The sequence below is a fragment of the Clarias gariepinus genome, chromosome 28 (assembly GCF_024256425.1).
Source record: "Clarias gariepinus isolate MV-2021 ecotype Netherlands chromosome 28, CGAR_prim_01v2, whole genome shotgun sequence".
Lineage (NCBI taxonomy): Eukaryota > Metazoa > Chordata > Actinopteri > Siluriformes > Clariidae > Clarias > Clarias gariepinus.
The window spans coordinates 18,539,543-18,564,006 of NC_071127.1; the positions used below are offsets into that span (position 1 = coordinate 18,539,543).

The following is a 24,464-nucleotide window of genomic DNA, read 5'->3' on the forward strand; positions in this document are numbered from 1 at the left end:
GCAAACTGGATGGAATGGCTGAGTATTTTCGTAAAGGTTCACATGCTTCCAGTTCAGTTACAACTTCAGTTACAACTTTATACAAACATATTATTTTACCCTATTTACACAAATTTAGTACACTGGTAAATATGTCTGTGAAGTCATCCAGGTCAGGGTATCTGAAAGTTGAGTCATGTCAAGTGGACTTCAGAGAGGTAAATACAAGGATCATACGAACAGACGTGCTTACACTAGATACCTGCTGTGTTAGTTGGGATACTGACTATAATACTATAAAAGTATGTAGTGGGCCTTTCCAAAACTATTTGAGGTGGAGTTATGTGGATTTGCTATTTTTAGTCAAACTCATGTGACTTGTTTGTTCTATTTATATAATATTTTGTTTTTATCTGACCATCCCATGTCCTATACCTATACCTACTGTACTTACAGTGACTCAACACACATGAACAGCGAATCAATGATCTGGATGAAAGGATGTAGTCATGTGGTGTTGAGTTGCCATGTGACTTGCTTTTCTCTCTCGCTCTCTCTTTTTGGAGTTATGCTTATTGTGGGATGTCAGTGACTGTGCTCATTATTATTATGGGATGTTCAAGGGTATGGGAGGGGTGAATGTCCCTATGGTAACAGTTGCTAAGGGCCATGGTGGAATGGGGAAGAGAGTGTGTATGAGTGTGGGGGGGTGTGGATTATTATGGTCTGTATGTTGCAAGGTAACTATGCAGAGTGGGGGGAGGGGTGAGTGTGTGTATATATGTGTGTAGGGGGTTATTATGGGATGTCTGCCCCCTGATCTCTTTGTGTGTATGCAAGGGGTGTTAGTGGGAGAGGAAGAGACGGCGGACGGACCGTACACCGCGGAAAATCCTACAGCTTTATAGTTACACAGAAGGAGGCAGTTTAGTGCTGGAGACAGGGGATACCGGGGAGACAGGGGACCCGGAGACCGCCTCACGTTTTTTCCTTTCTGTTTCAACCATCGGCTACACTCAGGCTGTGTGTGAGTACATTAGCGTTACATTGTCTACTCGTACCATCATTTAGTTAATCTCAGTAATCGGGAATCTGTCGGTAATAATAATAATAATAATAATTAAGCTAAGTGTTTTTTTTTCAGAAACATCAAAGGATAAATCCGCCGCGCGCGCACATTTAGCCGGTGCAGCTAGCTTTACACACTCACGCGCGCGCGTACGCACGCGCTTCTGCGCGTTAGCTTTCGATGTGAAAGAGCTAACAGTTAGCACAAAGCTAATCAGCTTTAGCCTCGCTAGCCTGAGGAAAGATTCTGCCGGGTGTACAAGTTTCACTGGCTTTTTTTCTTCATGTTCTTATATTTTTACACGTACACGGAAATCTTACTGATTTTAAAATAACATAAATTAACTTCCCAGTGAGAGATTCATTAGCTACACTGAACAACTTCCGTTTTTCTGAATGTGCTTTTAATGTGAACCTCTTCGAAACCGGCTCTTCTCCCGCCCTCCCTCGGAAACCACAGCACTGAGGAAGAGGAGTGTGAGTGTTTAAGCCTGAGGCCAGACGGTGAAAATACACACACACACACCATGTCTGGGAGTGAGGACGATAGAGATGATTTCGGAACGACAGAAGAGCTGTCATTGATGCAAGGTAGGTCTCTTTGTTTGTTTGTTTGTTTGTGTGATAAAATTGTCACAGTGCAAGTGCTAAGTCTTTCGAAGAACTGAAGGGAAAAGCCTCTGTACTGAGATACACTTAAACTCATCCCTTTGTAATGAAAGAAAAATATCTGATATGTTTTTTCATTGTTTCATAGTTTATTTGGTGACATTTCGCCCACTGATGTTAGTTTAGCTAACTTGCTAATGGCTTTTACCGGGTTAAACACCAGCAGCTCGTCGTGGTAAATCGCGGGCGGTTCTTCACTAAACACTCCGGTACCAAACCTCATTCACTAAACTTTACGACTTTACGGTTAGCGTTGTGGAGAGCTGCTGATTCTCGGCATGGCTGTCTGCGGCCTACCGGTGTTTCTCTCTCTCTCTCTCTCTCTCTCTCTCTCTCTCTCGTGTGTGTGTGTGTGTGTGTGCGCGCGCGCTGGCGGAGCTGTTGTCGAGTCCACGCTTCTCGCAGATGTTTATATCAGAGAGCCGAGTTTACAGAGCGATCTGCTGAAATACTCTCCGGTTTCCGATCAACAGAAACATGACGAGTCGGTTGTTTTTGTTTTGTCTCTCTTTTCCGTCGTGATTTTTTTTTTTTTTTTTTTTTTTACGAGAGAAAGGGCGCTTTAAGGACGTCACTTATCAGTTGTTCGTAATGGGGTTTCCCACACACACACCAACACACACACACAGGGAGGAAGCCACACTACTTCAGCCTTCGTGTCCTTTCTGTTCTCTCTTCACTTTCTGATGTGCAAACTGGTTATAGACCTGCATATACCGACTGTCACTTTGTCCAGGTTATGGTACTTGAAATATTTAATGATTAGTATTAGACGGTCACTTTACAAAGTAGTACTTCTACATGCCAAGTCCGATATAACGGCCAACAGTTATACACACACACACACACACACACACACACACACACACAAACATCAGGTCTAATTGCTGAACCAGCCATTTTTTTATTATTATTTTAAATTATGCCATGCTGGAGGCTCCAGCCTTCTTGTCCTTTCTGTTCTTTTCAGTTTGTGGCAAAAAAAAGAGTTACAGAATTTATCGTGTGAAAACTGGGTGTGCAAACTGGTTATAGACCTGTCTGCTTTTGTTTTGTTTTTCCTTGGTTGTTTATATTAATTAAATGTGAATATCCAGGCTTTAGACTCACATTTGCCGAGGTCATGTTACTGAAATATGTACCTTCACTTTTCACAAGCAGGGCTTCCACATGCCATGTCACATAGATTGGTCGTATTGCTGAACCGGCCTTTATTTATATTTATAATAAATAAATTATGCTCACTGTGCTTTTGCTGAGTCCACATCCGATTCATACTGTCAGTTCTTTGCTGTCTGTGTGCCACACCACAGAAAACCGAACAAACCAAAGAGCCAAAATTTCCTTTGCTAACTTTGGGTAGGGTTTAAAAAAGTGTGCTCAAAGAAGGCACATGTATTTATAGTCAGAAACTGTTTGTGTTAAAATAAATTAAATCTAAGATCTTGTCACATCTGTCTTTTCTACAGATGATGACCTGGAAGAAGACCTGTCAGAGAATGAAGCCCCTAAAGTGAAAAAAAAGAAGAAAGCCAAGAAGAGCAGTCGTGAGAACAAAAGCAGCAAGAGGCAGCGCTCTCGTAGGGAGGTACGCCAAACAGATACCACACATAACTTTTTTTTTTGGGAAAATATTTTAGTGCCTCTTTTTCAGTCTCTCTTTACTGAAGAGGCTGTATAGGTCACACTGCATCAAAACACCAATATAAAAAACATTTTATTTTTGAATAGTTGGTTGTATTAGAATGTGTGCTTCACCCGCCTCCACCCTCCAGGATGTTCCCCTGAGTTCCCCCGAGCCTGTAGAAGGGCACGAGGTGGACGAGGTGGAAGAAGACGGGCCTGGAGGGCGTTCTGACAGCGAGGGCAGTGATTATACGCCTGGCAGAAAGAAGAAAAAGAGAGCCAGCACCTCCAGGGACAAGAAAAGGAATAATGCTGGTGTTGACAGGAGCTCCAGCTTGGCTGTTTCTAAGAGGAAGGAGCCTGAGGAAGAGGAGGACGAAGATGATGATGATAGCTCTGTGAGTATTAGCGCAACAGTTGCTGCAGTTCAAATAACAAAGCTAATTTCCAGCAAATCAACTCTGCACCTGACGCTGTCAGCTCAGGGTCAGGTTTGTAAAAGAGACAGAAATTATTCTAAAACTATTCTATAACGATTAACTGCAAACGTGTACTTTTTTTTAGGAGCCGAAGACCTCCTCCCAGCTGCTGGATACCTGGGGCATGGAGGACATCGACCATGTCTTCACTGAAGAGGACTACAGGTCTCTTACAAACTACAAGGCCTTCAGTCAATTTGTCAGGTGTGATATGCCATTTAGACACAGTATTTCACATATAAAAAGATTGAACTTGAGTCATGTTTGAAGGTTGTTCTTATATACTGTACGTGTGTGTGTATGTGTTCTATATGTTATACAATATCATGACACCTCGGTGCTAAATTAATTGAAATTGAGATTCTATAAGTAACATGATTTTATATCCCCATTTAATGTTATATTTTGTTACAATTTAAAACCTTTAAAAAACGTTAATGATTAATTGAATGTGAACATATAACATTAGTTTTCTTTCTTAAAAACCAAGTGCAGCATTTTAAAAATACAACGTAACTTAAACTCTTGTATTTAAACATTTAACTGAGTAGTGTGTATCTCTGTCACCCTCCATAATTATTATTTTAAAACAAACGGAGCGAATAAGTCACACCTACCACATAGGATGAAAATGTGTGAATAGTTCAGAGTGCGCTGCCTGTAGGATTATAAGGAAACGGTGATGTTTTACCGTCTCGTGTGCCTTCAAAGCCTGAAAACTCACCTTGACAGTGAGCTTGTGCAGCTTCTAACGCACACGATTTTTAAGAATGGCTCTCGTGTTTGATCAGTCAGTATTCATTACACACACGCGTGCGCGCACACAGAGCTTGCTCGGACCTTTTCCCTCTGACTTGCCATATTAACAAGGTATTTCCACACAGATCTGTCACTTGCTCAATATTTTTGCTTTTTGCAATTTTCCATGTAAACTCCTAGAGGCTGTTGTGTATGAAGAGCTGACTAGTTTCTTAAATATTTAGACCAGCCTGTATTGTACCACCAAACAACCATGTCATGGTTAAAGGCACGGATCAAACATTTTGAACTTTGATGTGAACATGGCCAGAAACTATTGTCAGATTGATTGGCAAGTGACTGGAATTGGCCAGTTTTCAGATCACACGCAGGTTCCCGGTAGGCACAATGGAAGATCACGGAAATCTAGAGAGTAGATTGTCCATGCTCGCGATAGAGAATCCATGTACACAGCCCTTTCCTTCTGTTCGCTAATGTAGTGTGAGCAGCAGTTAAAAGACAGGTGGCCGTAAAACGTGTGTGTGTGTCAATTCAACTGTATGGCCATAACAGAAGTTCATTTGAGATTATCTGATTAGACATCTGCATGAATAATAGCTCTGATGATTTGGTTGGTGTAGTGGTTAGCACTGTCGCCTCACCTTAACGGTCAAGGGTTTGATTCCCACCTCTGGGTCTGTGTGAATGGAGTTCACTTGTTCTCCTATGCTTGGTGGGTTAACTCAAGGTTCTCTGGTTTCCACCCACAATCCAATGACGTTCAGATTAGATATGCAGAAATGTTTGCGTGCCCTGTGATGGATTGGCATCCCGTCCATGGTGTGCTCCGAGTTCCCGCAGAATAGACTTGCCACAGCACACTGATCAAGGAGTTCAAGGTTTTATCAGCAGACCTTAACCCAACTGAGCAGCATTTTACCTCTTGAAGAGGAAACTCCATCAAAAAAAGCATCGCAAAAGAAAAATGTATTGTATTGGTGATGTAGGTAATGCAGTTATGGCAAGCAAGAAAAATGCAAATGAAAAGTTAATATTATCTCACCTAGTTTATGTTTTGATATTAAAGCCGAATGTTTATCGACATATAGCAAAAAAAAACTTGCTGTACTTTTGAATGGGGTCGAATGCTGTGTAATGTTTTCCCAGGCCTCTTATTGCAGCAAAGAACCCAAAGATTGCTGTCTCCAAAATGATGATGGTACTTGGGGCAAAATGGCGTGAGTTCAGCACCAACAACCCCCTGCGTGGCTCTGCCAGCGCCAACGCTGCCTTGGCAGCCGCAAATGTGGCTGCAGCTGTGGAGAGCATGGTCGCGGCTGAAGCTCCGTCCGCTGCCCCTGCAGTCGCTCCACTTGCCGAGCCGCAGCCCCCTCCTGCTCCTCCGCTCCGCAAGGCCAAGACTAAAGAGGGCAAGGGTGAGCTGAGACGACTTTTCTTTAATAATAACGGCGAGGAGTCTAAACTAGCTCCTGGATTATTTGTATTATCTGACCGGTTATTTATTCTATATTTTGACACCCGCTGATGTGTTTTGTTCACAGGTCCTAATGCCCGCAGAAAGTCCAAACCTACTCCCAAACCTCAGGAGAAGAAGGTCAAGACTAAGAAAGTTGCACCTCTAAAGATCAAGTTGGGTGGCTTCAACAGCAAGAGAAAGCGCTCGTCTGTATGTGATCTTTTATTTTTTTCGGTTTACCTGTCCCTCTCACCAATCACTATAATTTGCATTACAGCTGATGGATAAATTGATAAATTTTATTGCTTGCTTATCAAGAGTGAAGATGACGACATGGACGTAGACAGTGACTTTGACGATGGCAGCATAAACAGCGTCTCCGTGTCGGACAGCTCCAATAGCCGCAGCAGTCGCTCAAAAAAGAAACCCAAGCCCAAGAAGAAGAAGAAGGGTATGGAGAACATGAGTAGTTCACAAACTTGGTGTAGTTTGACACGGCAAACCTTTCAGTAAGAATTCAAGTCTGATCACTCTGTCTTTTATGTTTAATTCAGTGGATGAAGATGCTGACGGTTATGAGACTGACCACCAAGACTACTGTGAGGTGTGTCAGCAGGGAGGAGAGATTATCCTGTGCGATACCTGTCCCAGAGCATATCACATGGTCTGTCTGGATCCTGATATGGAGAAAGCTCCTGAAGGCACTTGGAGCTGCCCACACTGTGTAAGTGACAAATACTCACTGTTGGCTAACCATTTTGTTTATCAAATAGCTTTATTTGGGTTACTAGCAATGTATTTTCACTGAAACTTTCCCAAAGTTTTATCTAGTAAGCCTGTCGTACCATTATCAACCTCCAGTTATGAAATGTAGATTGATGAACATCTGTATATACAATAGTCTTAAAATTTTTAAGCAGTGCTGGCGTGTTTAGCATTCTGCCATGTTGTTCTGATGTCACTAACTGAGCTCTGAGGAGTTGAGGAGATCGTCTTGAGTAGGAAGTCAAATTAAAAGGGTGCTTTTGTTTAGGTCCCCTTTTATCACCCTTCATCCCAACCCCCGGTCACAGAGGTTATTATAAACTAAATCCTTTTTTAAAGTCGTTTTTGCTATGATTTATTACTGGGATGAGGCAGGGAATTTAGCAGTATAGGTATATTTATAAAAACTTTTTTTTGTGTTTGTCTTTGAATACACCCCTTTCTTTGGTAAAATTTAGCTAATCTTAAAGCCCTGTTTAAAACTGTCTTTCAGGAAAAGGAGGGTATTCAGTGGGAAGCACGCGAGGAGGCTTCAGATGGTGAAGAGGAGAACGATGCTGGTGGAGGCGAGGCAGAAGAAGATGACCACCACATGGAGTTCTGCAGAGTGTGTAAGGATGGAGGAGAGCTGCTGTGCTGTGACACCTGCCCCTCTTCATACCACATTCACTGCCTCAATCCTCCCCTGCCTGAAATCCCCAATGGAGAGTGGATCTGTCCGCGTTGTACTGTGAGTAAACCTGCAGTGTGCGATTTGAGGTTGGGGCGGGGTTATAAGCAGCGCAGCTTTTGGAGGTTCAGATTTGGAGGTTTTTATTTGAGAATGAGTACAGTGAAACCTTGGATTACGAGCATAGCTTAGCGAATGTTCCCATAAGAAATAATGGAAACTCATAATATTCGTTCCACATCCCCAAAAAATAAATACATAAAAGTAATTAATACAAAATGTAAATACTTTTTGGATTGTTTGGAACTTTACTTTTTTCCCTTCCTCCTCCAGTGTCCTCCTTTAAAGGGAAAAGTGCAGAAGATCCTGACCTGGCGTTGGGGAGACCCCCCGCCCCCCACCCCTGTTCCACGCCCACCCGAACTCCCAGCTAGTGCCCCGGACCCCGCTCCGCTGGCTGGTCGGCCCGAGAGGGAATTCTTCGCGAAGTGGCAGAACATGTCTTACTGGCATTGTTCCTGGGTGTCTGAGCTGCAGGTCTGCACACACGTTGAAACGGTTCTGTCATCTTTACATGTGTCATATTACAAGAATACACTCAGACTAAGGTGCTCTTTCCCTCCCCAGCTGGAACTGCATTGCCAGGTGATGTTCAGAAATTATCAGCGCAAAAATGACATGGACGAGCCACCACCCATAGACTTTGGAGGTGATGGCGAAGATGAAAAGAGCGAAAAGAGAAAGAACAAAGACCCCATTTATGCTCAGATGGAGGAGAAGTATTACCGCTTTGGCATCAAAATGGAGTGGATGATGATTCACCGCATCCTCAATCACAGGTGAGACTCCACGCTTTACAGTTCCTGTTGATCTTGGATTGGGATAGAATAGTCCACGAGTAGGAGTTTGTACAAAACTAACGGAAATGTTATAAAAATCTTTTTATTAAAATGTTTTATTTTCTTGAAATTTTGCCACTGATCGTCCGTGTACTATGCAAAACATACTTACTGTGCCCTTCCCATCCATTTTCTTTGCTGCTTATGGATATAATAGTGATAACAAATTAGATGTTTATGCCTTTTGACAAAAATCAAGCTGAAAGATTCTGTACAGGAAATACAGTATGAACTTTTCCTAATTCTCCTGAAGTTTTTTTTTAAATAATTTCTTGTTGTACTGAATACATTTATTTATTTAGAGATTATTACCCAATTTTCATATAAAATGTTCCTAAAATACAGTAAGTACTGAATCTTCTTTGTCAAGTCATGACTAATTGAGTCTGTGTTTTCAAAGATTTTTAAAATCAAAGTTAATTAATGATTAGCTTTTAATTATTTGATATTACATTCTGCGATGACAGTTTATAGCCAATTTAGAAATCATTGGGTTTCTTTGCAAGAATCAAAATATTAAATTTTATTTGTATAGCGTTTTTAACAATTGTCATTGTCGCAAAGCAGCTTTACACAATCAAAAGAATTAATTAAGTTTGTATGGAATGTGAATTTGTATAAATCAAAATGGTCAGATAGTCCCTGATGAGCAAGCCGATATATGATGTATGAACAAACTGAAATGCAGACTCCATGAAAAGGGGGTGCAGGAGATATATTGGCCAAATATTTTGAAATACCTACTAGATGAACAGAAACAGGATTAAGATCCTTGTGTTTTTTATTTATTTTTTAAATATCAGCCTGAGAAAAGTAAAAAAAAAAAAAAAAAGTAGCAAATGTCATTAGATGATGACTTCAGTATTATCTATAAATTTACAATAAATATCATATATTTATTCACATTAATGCCTAATGAGATTTTCTCTTGGATGTTTACTGCTTGCACAAGTTGCAAGAATATTTAATACCTCTTTCTCCTCTTGTCCAGCGTGGATAAGAAAAATAACTGTCACTACCTCATCAAATGGAGGGACCTGCCTTATGACCAGGCCACCTGGGAGTCCGAGGACATGGAGATCCCGGAGTATGACTCCTACAAACTGCAGTACTGGAACCACAGGTAACACACACACGCCTGCACAATTTCATGTAACCATTTGGTAAATGCCCTTTAGACACTGCTTGTTTCAAAAGTGAGGAGTTTTGACTTTGATATGATTGAGTTTAAAAAGAGAAACATACGAGTTACTTAACTTTCTGTAATAAAGAAGCTGGTTAGGAAAGCGATGGCTTTAATACACAATAGACACTGCCAGGTTTCATTCTTTTTCATATCTATACACTTTTAACTGCATTGTCGTATTTGTGCACTTTCTTCTCAATAGGGAGCTCATGATGGGAGATGAAGGCAGACCGAGTAAAAAAATGAAGATTAAAGGGAAAATGAAGAGGCTGGATAGACCTCCGGACAACCCAGTTGTTGATGTGAGTATAATGTGAGGACAAGTGTGTATGTGTGTGTCACAATGTCCTAAAAAGCAGTCGCTGTGCAAAAAGAGGCATTGTAATAGTAAAAGTTAATGATGATCTTTTATTGTCCTGTTTCAGCCCACCATAAAGTTTGAGCGTCAGCCAGAATATCTTGACACGACAGGTGGGACGCTACATCCGTACCAGCTGGAAGGGCTGAACTGGTTGCGCTTCTCCTGGGCTCAGGGCACTGACACCATCCTGGCTGACGAGATGGGCTTAGGAAAGACTGTGCAGACTGCTGTCTTCCTTTACTCACTCTACAAAGAGGTGTGTCTTTGTCTGTGTGATGAGCCCTTAAAGAAGTCAGCAGTTGCCATTTTGAATCAAGAACGTCTCAGTAGATGTTTAAATTTAATCAACATGGATGTCCATTCTGCATATAAGCCAGTCTACAAATCAATATTTCTGCCACCTGTTGGCTCAAGTGCAGAATGCAAGCATTTATTCTGTTTGGTCAGAGATCTCACACATACGCCACACACTGGTGATCTGTGGTTGCTGTATCTCCATGTACAATACCTCAGAAAAGTCTTTAAAAATAAAATTAAATATAGCTGAATAGCTTTTGTGACTCTGTATTGTCTGTGATGTGACATTCTTGCTTCATGTTACAATATATTGTTTCATTATTAAAGGTGAAAGATATTTTTTATTTATAAAGAATACAAACGGGCTTCTAAAAGATGTAAACCCCTGTTATGTATAAATTTTATTAAAATTTTTATGCGTGGATGGTGTGTATTTATTATTAAATATTCCTTTATTTTTTAGGGTCACTCTAAAGGGCCGTTCCTGGTCAGTGCCCCTCTCTCTACCATTATTAATTGGGAGCGAGAGTTTGAGATGTGGGCTCCCGACATGTACGTGGTCACCTACGTTGGTGACAAGGACAGCAGAGCTGTGATCAGAGAGAACGAGTTTTCGTTTGAGGACAACGCCATTCGTGGAGGTAAAAAGGCTTCCAGGATGAAGGTAGGTTCAGATTCATTAGGAATGTGCTTTTACTTTCTTTCTTTTGTCTGGATGACTTCTGTATTTTTGTTGTGCAGTCCTTGGATTGCGAGCATCATTTGTTCCCAAAGCATGCCTTTTAATAAAAAATACAACCTGCAATTTACCTTTGAAAAGAATTGTGGCTGGTGTGAGCAAAAAAAAGGCATCTCTCTTTCACTCACACACTTTCTAACTGAATCACTGCTCTCTAACAGTCTCTGTCAGCCAACTGAAATTTTTAACAAGGAGCCTCTCTAATGTCCCTTGCTTTTGCCTTCTTTTGAGGATTAGACAGAAATGTGACGTGGCACAGAATTATCTCCTGCACTGCTAAAGCCTTTTTTTTTTTTTTTTGTTTTTTGTTTTTTCAACATTTTTCTTCACAAGGTCCATACAGTTACTAAAGATTAGTCACTACACAAAATAACAAATCCTTTACACACACACACACACACACACACGTGTGTTGACTATACAGTGGGGCAAAAAAAATATTGTCAGCCACCAATTGTGCAAGTTCTCCCAATTAAAAAGATAAGAGAGGCCTGTAATTTTCATCATGGGTATACCTCAACTATGAGAGACAGAATAAGAAAATCACATAGTAGGATTTTTAAAGAATTTATTTGCAAATTATGGTGGAAAATGAGTATTTGGTCAATAATAAAATTTCATCCCAATACTTTGCTATATACCCTTTGTTGGCAGTGACAGGGGTCAAACGTTTTCTGTATGTCTTTAATTCAATTCAATTTTATTTGTATAGCGCTTTTAACAATTGTCATTGTCACAAAGCTGCTTTACACAATTAAAAGAATTATTTAAGTCTGTATGAAATGTAAGTGTGCATAAATCAAGATGAGCAGGTTGTCCCTGGTGAGCAAGCCGAGGGCGACAGTGGCAAGGAAAAACTCCCTGAGATGGTAATAGGAAGAAACCTTGAGAGGAACCAGACTCAACAGGGAACCCATCCTCATCTGGGTGAAACAACTTTACAAGGTTTTCACACACTTGCTGGTATTTTGGCCCATTCCTCTATGCAGATCTCCTCTAGAGCAGTGATATTTCTGGGCAACACGGACTTTTAACTCCCTCCAAAGATTTTCAATAGGGTTGAGATCTGGAGACTGGCTAGGCCACTCCACGACCTTGAAATGCTTCTTACGAAGCCACTTCTTCGTTGGCCGGGTGGTGTGTTTGGGATCATTGTCATGCTGAAAGACCCAGCCATGTTCCATCTTCAATGCCCTTGCTGATGGAAGGAGGTTTTCACTCAATCTCATGATACATGACCACATTCATTCTTTCCTTTACTTGGATCAGTCATCCTGGTCCCTTTGTAGAAAAACAGCCCCAAAGCATTCAGTCTTCCCAGCCTGTCTTTTATACTGATGACGAGTTCGACTCAAGCTATTAATACAGGTAACGAGTGGAGGACAGGTGAGCCTCCTAAAGAAGTTACAGGTCCCTTGAGAGCCGGAAATCTTGCTTGTTTTGTAGGTGACCAATTACTTATTTTACTGAAGAATTTACCAATTAATTCTTAAAAAATCCTACAATGTGATTTTCTGGAGTTTTTTTTTTTTGTTTTGTTTTGTCTCTCATAGTTGTAAAAATTTTTTTGCCCCACTGTATATGAGTAACGCACGCGCACACACTGAGCCTAAGCATGGGAGACGATTACCCACAATCCTGCAGCATGAGATGAATCATTGGAACAGTTGTGACAAATCGTATACATATTATTCGTATTTCTAGACCTCGCTCGATTATCAGGTAAACATTTTTTAAAAAGTTTTGCTTGCCTTGCAAAACACTCACAGACCAAGTTACTTTTTTATTTTATTTTTATTTTTTTGTAGTGTGTGGGCGCAGGTTATTTGAGCACATGGTATAGTCCAGTGGTTAAAAGGATTATCAGTCTGCTGCCTGTTAGACTTTGCAATCTGGTGGTGATTTTAAAAAACAATTTCCCCTTATTTTATTTCTGCAGAAAGAGGCTTCTGTAAAGTTCCATGTGCTGCTGACTTCCTATGAGCTGATCACTATTGACATGGCCATCCTGGGATCCATCGACTGGGCCTGTCTGGTTGTGGATGAGGCGCACAGGCTCAAAAATAACCAGTCCAAGGTATGTCCAAAGAAATCATGCCAAACTGGAACGATCAGTGATAAGTCCCAAGGGTTCCATAAAATGTTACCCATTAAAAGAAAAAGCTGATTCAGTGAATAAAAAAAGATGATGACAGCTAGATCTAGGGATTAAGTTTGGTATGTCTTATAAAATTCTGCTTGACCCCAGTTTTGCATGGCAAAAAAAAAAGTGAATAAGGGGTCCTTTTTTTTTTTTTTTTTTTTTTTTTTTTTTAACCGTCATAGAATGGTAAACAAAACAAAAAAACAATTCAAGTTCGTTAATTCACTGTAGCAGATAATTAATAATTATAATTATAAAGCAAAATGACCTAATGAAAGCCTTTATTAAATGTTTATTCTTATCTGTATTCAGCAGTTTGACCAGCTGTTGTTTTTGAAGCACATCAAAGTAACTAGTGTTTAAATCCCCTTTGTGTGTGTGTGTGTTGCACAGTTTTTCCGAGTGCTGAATAATTACCCTCTTCAGCACAAACTGCTGCTTACGGGAACTCCTCTCCAAAACAACCTGGAAGAACTCTTTCACCTTCTAAACTTCCTCACACCAGAGAGATTTAGGTATGTGTGTGCGTATGTGAGGTAGAGAAAGGCACGAGACTAGTTTCCCTGCTTTACTCATCAACAACATGTAGCTGATGTGTTTGGTGTCTCTTTCAGCAACCTGGAGGGTTTCCTGGAGGAATTTGCTGATATTGCTAAAGAAGATCAGATAAAGAAACTCCATGACATGCTGGGACCACACATGCTCAGGAGACTTAAAGCTGATGTGTTCAAACACATGCCCTCCAAGACCGAACTCATTGTCCGAGTCGAACTCAGTCCCATGCAGAAGTGAGTGAGGGAATGATTAGGGCTGGATAATTATTAATATTATTTTTTAAAGAGGCTAGGTGTTATCTTTTACTGTCTTATCTTTCACGGTCTTGTAGAAAAACATGTTTTAATGATCGATTTTCTGCTTTTTAGGAAATATTACAAGTTTATTCTTACCCGCAACTTTGAGGCCCTGAACACTCGAGGAGGTGGAAATCAAGTGTCCTTGCTCAATGTGGTAATGGACCTAAAGAAATGTTGCAATCACCCCTACCTTTTCCCCGTAGCTGCTATGGTAAGCCACTTGCAGTGTGTATGCAACTCCGTGATTATAAATATAAAATGCAGAATTTCTACATAAAATGCATAAACAGGTTTAAATATATTAATTTAAGCATCAAAGAATGGTGCCACGGTGGTGTAGTGGTTAGCACTGTCGCATTGCACCTTCAGGGCCAGGCTCAATTCCCGTCTCTGTGTGCATGCAGTTTGCATGTTCTCCCCGTGCTTGTTTTTTTTTTTTTTTTTTTTTTTTTGGGTACTCCGGTTTCCTCCCACAGTCCAAAGACATGTAGGTTAGGTGGACTGGCGTTTCCAAATTGCCTGTAGTTTGAGTGTATGTGTGTGTGCCCTGCGATGGATTGGCACCCTGACCAGTCTGTACCCAGCCTTGTGCCCTAAGCCTCCTGGGATAGGCTCCAGGCCCCCGTGACCATGAATACAGGATAAAAGCGGTATAAACAATGAATAAGAGTGAGTCTGGTGCTATGAGAGAATGGTGCTATGAATAATCGACACTTGTCTTAACTTTTTACAAAATCTTTTTTACTAAAAAATATTTACATTTTAATTGACTTGTCTAACTGTTGTCAATATTGGAAGAAACTCTGTGTATGTAGAAACTGTATGCATGTTTACATAAGATGTAGATACTAAAAGCTTTTGCTTGCACTTTATTAATTGCTGTATGTTGTAAAATGGGAAGTAAATGCGTTTAAATGCCATACCGCTCAAAAGTTTAGAATCATTTTCAAATTTCTGTTTAGTGATTTATTTTTTACATTCTACAACAATACTGGTGATTTCAAAACTATGAAATAACACTCATGGAATTAAGTAATTATGTAACAAACAACAGTCGGTTGTTATTTCAAGACATGAAGGTCAGCTGTTCTGGAACATCGAGTGGAAAAAAAAAAAAAAGACCATCAAGCACCATGATGAAACTCTCTCATGAAGGTTTTTTTCCAGGAAAGCAAGACCAAAACCTTACCCCTGCTGCAGAGGAGAAGTTTGTTTGGAGTCACCAGCCTCAGAAATCACCAATTAACAACCAGCATCTTAGATTAGAGACGTTATGAAGGATTTACAGAGCAGAAGTAGCAGATATACATCTTAATATCAACTGTTCAAAGCAGATTATTAAATATTTTGGATAAACGTCTTCAATATTATTTTCTAGTTTAGGAAGAAATAAAATTCAGGAACAACCATGGAGTTAGGTGATCCCAAGCTTTTGAGCACCAATGTAAATGCACACTCCAGTTTTTATTAAGCATAAGTGAGTTTTATAAGTGTCCTTCCTCTCTGGGTGAGCAGTTCTGAATATAATTGATGGTGAATTTGTGATGGTTAACTGGTTCTAAACCGATTCCCCTGGTTTTAAACAGGAAGCACCCAAGATGCCAAACGGGATGTATGATGGTAGTGCACTCACTAAGTCTTCTGGAAAACTGCTGTTGCTTCATAAAATGCTTCGCAAGCTAAAAGAGGGAGGCCACAGAGTCCTCATCTTTTCTCAGGTACATACACATTGCATAAGCTGTCATAACCCAGGCACTATCCATACGAAAAGGAAATGGACTAATTAAGTGTTATACTTGGTGTAGATGACTAAAATGTTGGACCTGCTGGAAGACTTCCTGGAGAATGAGGGCTACAAGTATGAGCGAATTGATGGCGGCATCACTGGGGCGATGAGACAGGAGGCCATCGACCGCTTTAATGGTAAGTATTTATTTACAGGTTATATTGGACTGACTGAGATATAGTATGTCTTGGACATTTGCACTTGAAGCTACAGTTCATGAGGTTAAAAAACCTGGAGAGACTTTGCCCATCTCCCTCTTTGTTTTCCTCTATGCTCCACCAGCCCCTCCCCCTAGCTCATCAGGAGCATGCATGTGTTAATAGTTTGCAAGACCTGATTACACTGCTTCATGTCTACTGTACAGCCCAACTGTACAGTATATGAAATGCCACGAATGGACATGCAGACGCAATGCAACACTTGTCAGAGCCAGGACAGCACACTGGCAGAGAAACCGGTCCTTGCATGTTCACAGGAAGGTTTTGGGAAGCGGTTAGTTGCTTCCCAAAAACCATTTCACCACAAATTATCAAATTTGCAGTGCTTGTAATTTGCCTGCCAAGTAGAATAAATGCCAAATCTGCATCAGGTTGGATTTTTTTTTTTTTCTTCTTTCTCTCTCCATCTGCTGAAAGCATTTTTGGTACAAGGTCGTGATTTTAACTTTTTTTTTTTTTTTTTTTTTTTTTTTCCTCTTCAAAACACTTTCTGGCTACATTGTCTTGACCAGATTGTATTAACACTGGGAGCGTGCTAACCATAGCAAAATCAGTGTTGTCAGATTTGCCAGTTCACACTGGAGAAATCCCACCCAGGCAGGGTGGAAACCCACCCATACAGATAAACAGCCCAAAGAATATCATGTGTACTAGAACAAAGTTTACGTCCGTTATTGATGCACATACAGTACTTTGTTTTAATAAAATATCTGCCCAAAAGGGAACGATCTCTACAACGCTACCGGTGTGGGTCACTGAAACCTTTTACAGCGTTTCTCCACATTATATTTTTAGGCCTGTATACAAGGGTAAGTTTCCAAACATGGGGGGAAAAAAACATATATATTTTTTTAATAAGAAACAATTTATTCATATAAAATGCTCTACATGATTACTATTTTGTAAACACATTGCCACAATGTCATGTGTGTGGGATGTTCATTCCATGTTTTCTGTAAAAAAAAAAAAATTATGGGACTGCTTCCTGTCCCATCATCAGTATGATTCAATTCATTGCTCTTTTGTCAAACGCATCTTGTTGGGGTATCTGAAACAAAAAAAAATTCTTTCTATGTATGGAAACTTCTGGCCCACTCTGTACATACAGAACATGCAAAAGATATATACACTCTAGCTTTATCTGTGTGGTGTCGCATAACTTTAATCTTGTATGATGATATTTTTGCTGCCAGGTAATTACAGCTGCGAGTTAACAGTGTTCATGCGAGTTTTGTGTGAAGAAACTCATTATGTAAAACTACAATTCACCAGATGTGTCTCATTGTTTAAGGAAGGCTAAACTGTTCTCATTTGTCCTTCAGCTCCTGGTGCTGTTCAGTTTGTTTTCCTTCTATCTACTAGAGCTGGCGGCTTGGGTATTAACCTGGCCACAGCCGACACCGTTATCATCTATGACTCAGACTGGAACCCTCACAATGACATTCAGGCAAGTTCAGGTCCAGCATCATCAAAATAAACTGATGCTGATGCGGTTGTTTTATTTATTTTTGTTTGTTTATTACATAGGCCTTCAGCAGAGCCCACCGAATTGGTCAAAACAAAAAGGTCATGATCTACCGCTTTGTCACCAAAGCTTCTGTGGAGGAACGAATTACTCAGGTATTGCTTGTTTTCAGAATATTTTACTGAACCTATGAAAGCTTTTTTTTTTTATTTTTTAATTCCTTAATTTAACCATATGTCTCCATCTTTCTTTTTCGTAGGTGGCCAAGAAGAAGATGATGCTGACCCACTTGGTGGTACGACCCGGTTTGGGCTCCAAAACAGGCTCCATGTCCAAGCAAGAACTTGATGACATTCTCAAATTTGGCACAGAGGAGCTGTTTAAAGATGATGGAGAAGGTCAGTGTGCTACATCACTTTGTTCGAACCTGCTACTCTAACCAGTTTGTTTTGGGCTTAATTTGGGCTCTGTATTTATAAGGAATATGGACGAGGATCGTTAAAAACTGCTTCAGGATTAAATATGTGGCTTAGAAAGGTAGAAATATTCCATAAAATAATTATGGCTGAATACTAAACAAAAACTTTCCTAAATTTTTTTATTAAGGGGAAAACAAAGAGGAGGATAGCAGTGTGATTCATTATGACGATAAAGCTATCGACCGGCTGCTGGACCGTAACCAGGATGCTACAGAAGACACTGAGCTTCAAAGTATGAACGAGTACCTCAGTTCCTTCAAAGTGGCTCAGTATGTGGTCAAAGATGAGGACGATGAGGTTGGTGTATAGCAAATCTTTTGACACCCTTAATTGTAAAACAAAAGACTTGCATTGTAGTGTTCGCTGACTTGTTGAATGCTGAGGTTAAAATCAGTTTTTCTGTAACAGGAGGAGGAGGTGCAGAGAGAGATTATAAAGCAGGAGGAGAGCGTGGATCCAGATTATTGGGAGAAGTTGCTTAGACATCACTATGAGCAGCAGCAGGAAGACTTGGCGCGCAACCTTGGCAAGGGCAAGCGCATCCGTAAACAAGTCAACTACAATGATGGATCACAGGAGGACAGAGGTATCAGATGGAGCATTTAAACACAAATTTACGTAGGGTTAAATTGTAAAGGTGTTTTTGTATTTATTTATTTTTTTTTTTTTTTCATTAGCAGTGGAAAATTAAAATTCAAAGTCTGACATTCTTTTATACATTGTAGCACCCATGAACCTGACATTTTCTCTTTATTTCTTTTTCCCCACTTCCATCCCCCCCACACCAGACTGGCAGGATGATCAGTCTGATGGTCAGTCCGACTATTCTGTTGCCTCAGAAGAAGGAGATGAGGACTTTGATGAGCGAGCAGAAGGTAAAATACTTCATCATGCCCACATTGCTCTCCTTCTTTGTCTTACGGCTGTTCCCTTTCAGGGGTCGCCACAGCGAATCATCTGCCTCCATCTAACCCTATCCTCTGCATCCTCTTCTCTCACACCAACTAACTTCATGTCCTCTCTTACTGCATCCATAAATCTCCTAAACATTGCCCACATTGCTCTAAAAACAAAATTTTGTGACCCAACTATTTTGACTCTGCTGATCTGTTACATTCTTCTAAATTTAGCAAACTCTCGGAGACCAAACAGGAAAGGACTCAGGAACGACAAAGATAAGCCTTTGCCCCCCCTGCTGGCCAGAGTGGGAGGCAACATTGAGGTGAGCTAATGTGAAGCTTTTTTTTTTTTTTTTTAATAACCAAACAGTATCAGTAAAGAGTCTTTAACATGGCATTTTTATTTTAGGTGTTGGGTTTCAATGCACGCCAAAGGAAGGCCTTTTTAAATGCTGTAATGCGATATGGAATGCCACCCCAGGATGCTTTCACCACCCAGTGGTTGGTTAGAGACCTGCGGGGGAAGTCTGAAAAGGAGTTCAAGTATGTGTCAGACTTGTTGTTTATCCCACGCGTGATGTGCATCAGGAATCTGCCTGGGCTTTATGCATCACTGATTTTTATTTATCCCCCCCCCCCTTTTTCAGGGCATATGTGTCTCTGTTTATGAGGCACTTGTGTGAGCCCGGTGCTGATGGTGCTGAAACGTTTGCTGATGGTGTGCCACGAGAAGGGTTGTCACGGCAGCATGTGCTCACTCGAATCGGAGTGATGTCGCTGATCCGCAAGAAGGTAAAAACATTTAAAGTAATATTTGCCTACCTAAATAATGGAGTTAATAAAAAACAGCATATATGACTTAAATAAATAATGTTTGACAGCTTGTACAATTTTTTTTTTATTTTTTTTTTTTTTTTGGTTCCCCCCCCAGGTGCAAGAGTTTGAGCATGTGAATGGTCAGTGGTCCATGCCCTGGATGATGGAGCTGGAAGAGAATAAAAAAGTAGCTGCTGGACACCCTGACTCACCGGGGAAAACTCCTTCCACTGGCACTCCGGCAGACACACAGCCCAACACGCCCGTCCCAGGTCTGCTTCATCTTAACAGCTCTTCCATGGCTTATAAATAAAATTTGTTTTAGTATTAACAATAAGCCTAGTTGTTGTAGAGTTGTGAAACAGTGCCGCATACATCAAAGACCTGTGATATTTTGTATAAAGATAATGCAAACATAATTAAAACTAATATCAGTCCAGTATGACACTACAAATAATTCAGATTTAGATATTTAAAACAAAACGTCTACCAGAGTTTTTATTTATTCATTTATTTATAAAAAATATTTATCTGAGGCACAGTCTACTGGATTCTCATTGCTATCAGCCACTGCAAATTAATGAGCAGCCTGGTAGAATGAATAATGTAACCTTTGTTTGTACACTTTACAGAAGATCCTGCCAAGATTGAAGATGGAATTAAAGAGACTGAAAAAGAGAAAGAAGGGAAAAAAGATGCCGAGAATGAACAGCAGAGCAAAAAGTCAGAAACAGAGGTGAGTGACGATGGGTCCAGTTATCCCCCTGCTAATAAGGTTTTAAAATAATAATTAAATGCAAATTCTTTTCCTAGATTATAGCTATTCCTGATGACGATGAGAAGATCCCCTCCCTTGCTGAACAGAAAGAAAAAGGAGAAAAGGAACTTGCCTCTGTGTCCGCTATAGATACAGAGAAAACGAGTAGTGGAGAAGAAGAAAAAGAGAAGAAAACAGGAGAAGCTGCTGAGCAAAGCAAGACTTGTGATGAGACAAAGACAGAAGATTCTGAAAGGAAAAAAGATGACTCAATAAACAAAGGTGATTAATTTTAGTGTACTGATTCCTAAGTAGGACAGCTGTCTGAGGTTTTAAGTGTATATAATCTTCAAGTAGGCAGGTTGGCCACAGTTAACACTCCTTGCTAATAAGGGTGAAGATTAGCAACAATGAGCTTCGACTAGATTTTTTATTTCCAAAATATATTTTTATATATTATAATATATAAAGTTAGCATGGGTCATAGAGGATCCCCAAATTGTTTTTGTTAATATTCCAGTAGAAGTATCCCCTCACAATGTTTTTTTCATCTGAAATTCCCTGTCTCACTGCTTGTCAGAAAAGTGCACTACATAAAAGACACTAGGTTAGTGAAAGTGAAAGCCAAATAATTTCTGCCATTATTTGCTATTCCCCAAAAAGTAGAAGCATCTAATAAACTTAAATGCAACTTGAAGCTTTTTTCTTTTTTGTAAACTCACATATTTTTACCTTCCGTGTCATCAGATGAAAAGAAAGAAGATAAGGCTGACAAGAGCGACATAACTCCTGCATCAGATGAGAAGAAAGGTAGGAATTGGTTCATATTTGCCTACTTTGAATTTTGAAAAACAGAATCTAGTGTAAAAGTGAGACTGTCTCTATTTTCCTTGTAGACCAAAAGGATGACAAGGAGTCTGTTAAAACAGAAGAACCAGCCAAATTACAAAACGGTGATGGTGGCAAAGACGTCGTGGCAGCAGGTGCGAGCGAAGAGAAAAAGAAAGCGAAGACCCGTTTCATGTTCAACATTGCAGACGGAGGATTTACTGGTAAGAGAAATGAATAAACAAGTTTTTTTAATCTTCTTGTGTCATTTTTGATGTTTAATTTATTACATGTTGGTGTCTTGCAGAGTTGCACTCCCTGTGGCAGAATGAGGAGCGAGCAGCCACAGTTACTAAGAAAACCAATGAGATATGGCATCGCCGGCATGATTACTGGCTCCTTGCTGGCATCATACAGTATCCTTTGTTTCTACTTTTATGTGGCTGAAGTGTACACATGATCCTTAGTAAGGATGTCCTCCTAGTAATAACTAGTAGTGTTAGTAGTAAATGAAGTAGTGCAATGTGCATAATGTAAAGTTGGCCGCACTAAAATCTTGTGCATCAATTCTCCACACTTATAGCGTTAACAAAGACAGTAATTTCTTTAATCTAATTGAAATAATTCCAACTGATCTGTTTGATTATGGACATCTAATTAGATCAGCATCCATGTAAACTCCTCCTGTATAGCATTCAATCTAAACCCCCCCCCAACTTAGAAGCTGTGATTTATTGGCAAAGATAGAGAGCCTAACCACTGTGTTCTGATGCTTGTAATTGGCTACGAGAATTCAGTCTCATCTATGATTGGTTAGATGTTTTACTACATTTGAAATAGGTCTTCACCTCTAAGCCACCAACACCATGTAAAGCCTGACTGTGGTGTTATTCTAAGCGTTTATTGATCTGGAATGGAAGGAAAACTTCCCGCCTGGAGCATTGTCACGTCACTTAATGTTACCCCCGCATGCAGGGCAGACATGCTCAGAAAGAATATTAATTTATATATTTATTTTGCAGAGAGAAATTATTGGATCTGGTGTTACATGGCTAATGTTTACCTAGGTTACCTGAACAGATTATTAGAGCTCTAATTCCCACTGATGATTCATTGCAATCGAGTCAGACTGTTCTGATTGAGGTGGTTACCCTCACTTATTGCAATTGGGGGAATTACCATCATGGCTAAAATGGAATATGGTTCATGTAAAACTAGTGTCTCAGGCAAATCCAGGGAAGCTTATTGGGTATAAACTTGACGAAACACCTGGTTATCAAGGTGGCTCAGAAATGCACATAATAGAAAAAAAGTGGGAAGGGGGATGCTTATCACATACACAATGCAGTGGTGTAAATTGCAGCCATGCTTATCCCTAATCTTTGCAAGTGCCTGTTTGGCTGTATGTATGCCTTTAACTTCTTGTTCTCAGACATGGTTATGCTCGGTGGCAGGATATTCAAAATGATGTAAAATTTGCCATTCTCAATGAACCCTTCAAGGGTGAGATGAACAGAGGAAACTTTCTGGAGATCAAGAACAAGTTCCTGGCCCGGAGATTTAAGGTACAAAGAGTTTTTATTCATTTTAAAAGTTTATCATCTTTTTTTCAAACATCTTTTCCGACCTCCTCGTTAGCTGCTGGAACAGGCATTGGTAATTGAGGAACAGCTACGAAGGGCAGCATATTTAAACATGACTGAGGATCCTTCTCATCCCTCCATGGCTCTGAACACACGCTTCAGTGAGGTAGAGTGCCTGGCTGAGTCACATCAGCACCTCAGCAAGGAGTCCATGTCTGGGAACAAGCCTGCCAATGCGGTCCTGCACAAAGGTGGGTTGCAGCAGCGGAAACTTTGGCTATTTATGTCATCTGAGTAGCCATTTTATTCTTACTCAATTTATCTTCATTTCTAACAGTGCTGAAACAGCTTGAGGAGTTGTTGAGTGACATGAAGGCAGATGTCACCCGTCTCCCAGCAACCATTGCCAGGATACCGCCTGTTGCTGTGCGGCTGCAAATGTCTGAAAGAAACATTCTCAGTCGTTTGGCCAGCAGAGGCCCAGAGACACAGTCCCAGCAGGTACCAAAGGAAAAAATGTCCGACTTATTTTATTTTTGTCCTGTAATTGAGGAGCATCCTAGTGAAATGATTTTTGCTTAATTGTAACCCATGAAACTCATTATTTATTTTTGGTCTATTGGAATTGTTCTAGGTTTCTCAGCAGTAGCCTGCACAGCCTCAAGCCCACCACTCAAGCACCATCCACCACCTCTACATTCCTGACTGACACCTCAGATGACATCTCGCCTTAGCTTGAAGCCACACCCCTTTACCTACAAATGGACATGAGTCTGTAGGAGAACTATGGAGTTTGTGGAATTTAAAGCTATTTTATTTTCATTTTTATTTCCTATTTCTTCTTTATTAATATTATTGATATAATGTTATTATGATGGTTTTTGGGACCGAAAATAAAAGTTATAAAAACCTTTATCCAATTTGTACACAGTTCTTGTAGTCCTGGGTCTTGTGCTGAATCTTTGCTAAAGATGATGTTTAGAGCTGCAGTGAAAAAAAACGCTCTCTGCTGAGATGTGCATGGGTATTATGGGTATAATAATAAACAGAAATGTAAAGGCGCATATGGCACGATTGTGATGTGATGCTTGTCATGTTTATTTTTCATCTAATGGACACCTAAAGGAGATCACATATCAAGAACGACCGTAACAGCCATCATTTTAGCAGCACATGTGGTACAAATGCATGTAAATTTATCTACAGTTAAGGCTAATTAAAAAGAATGGCTCCAACAAAAATGCTCAGTTAAAATTTAATTACATTTTATTTGTATAGTGCTTTTAACAATTGTCGCAAAGCAGCTTCACACAATCAAAAGAATTATAAAAGTTTGTATGAAATGTGAATGTATCAAAATGATAAGATTGTCCCTGATGAGCAGGCCAAGGATGACGGCGACAGGGGAAAGGAAAAAACTCCTTGGGATGGCAGTAGGAAGAAACCTTGAGAGGAACCCATCCTCATTTGGGTGATCTGCAGTCATACTGTTAGGAGGCTGAAAGCACAGGATAACAGTTGTCTTTAAATTAATATAGAGTCCAGTTCATCATTGGGGGCTCAGGTAGACTTATAGGAAGTTTCAGTCCTGAACTATTGAGTGACCGCAGCCGAGCAGAGGCCAGGTGTATCTTCGTGGTAAAGTGGAATTAAAAGAATAGAAGGGATTACAAAACTCCTTTT

The 24,464-nt window shown here is 40.1% G+C and overlaps 1 protein-coding gene across 2 annotated transcripts; it reads left to right on the forward strand.

The window, feature by feature from the left end:
* The first annotated feature begins 775 nt into the window (after window positions 1–775).
* Window positions 776–23,696, forward strand: chd4a (chromodomain helicase DNA binding protein 4a). 2 transcript variants are annotated; one of them, XM_053489835.1, is made up of 41 exons: window positions 776–1,006; window positions 1,508–1,638; window positions 3,186–3,304; window positions 3,492–3,740; window positions 3,907–4,025; window positions 5,727–5,995; window positions 6,122–6,246; window positions 6,355–6,487; window positions 6,591–6,760; window positions 7,295–7,531; window positions 7,805–8,008; window positions 8,099–8,310; window positions 9,362–9,493; window positions 9,759–9,858; window positions 9,982–10,173; window positions 10,678–10,878; window positions 12,893–13,030; window positions 13,490–13,611; window positions 13,711–13,884; window positions 14,020–14,161; window positions 15,537–15,668; window positions 15,756–15,873; window positions 17,277–17,401; window positions 17,482–17,574; window positions 17,679–17,817; window positions 18,026–18,195; window positions 18,307–18,484; window positions 18,687–18,773; window positions 19,029–19,120; window positions 19,207–19,340; window positions 19,445–19,589; window positions 19,729–19,885; window positions 20,246–20,349; window positions 20,427–20,652; window positions 21,118–21,180; window positions 21,267–21,422; window positions 21,506–21,614; window positions 22,631–22,763; window positions 22,837–23,032; window positions 23,119–23,282; window positions 23,416–23,696. In XM_053489835.1, the coding sequence occupies exons 2-41, from the start codon at window positions 1,575–1,577 to the stop codon at window positions 23,428–23,430; spliced, it is 5,838 nt and encodes a 1,945-aa protein (XP_053345810.1). In that variant the 5' UTR covers window positions 776–1,006; window positions 1,508–1,574; the 3' UTR covers window positions 23,431–23,696. The 2 variants fall into 2 exon arrangements, with proteins under 2 accessions (XP_053345810.1, XP_053345811.1); XM_053489836.1 differs by having other exon boundaries at window positions 20,249–20,349.
* The last annotated feature ends 768 nt before the right edge of the window (window positions 23,697–24,464 follow it).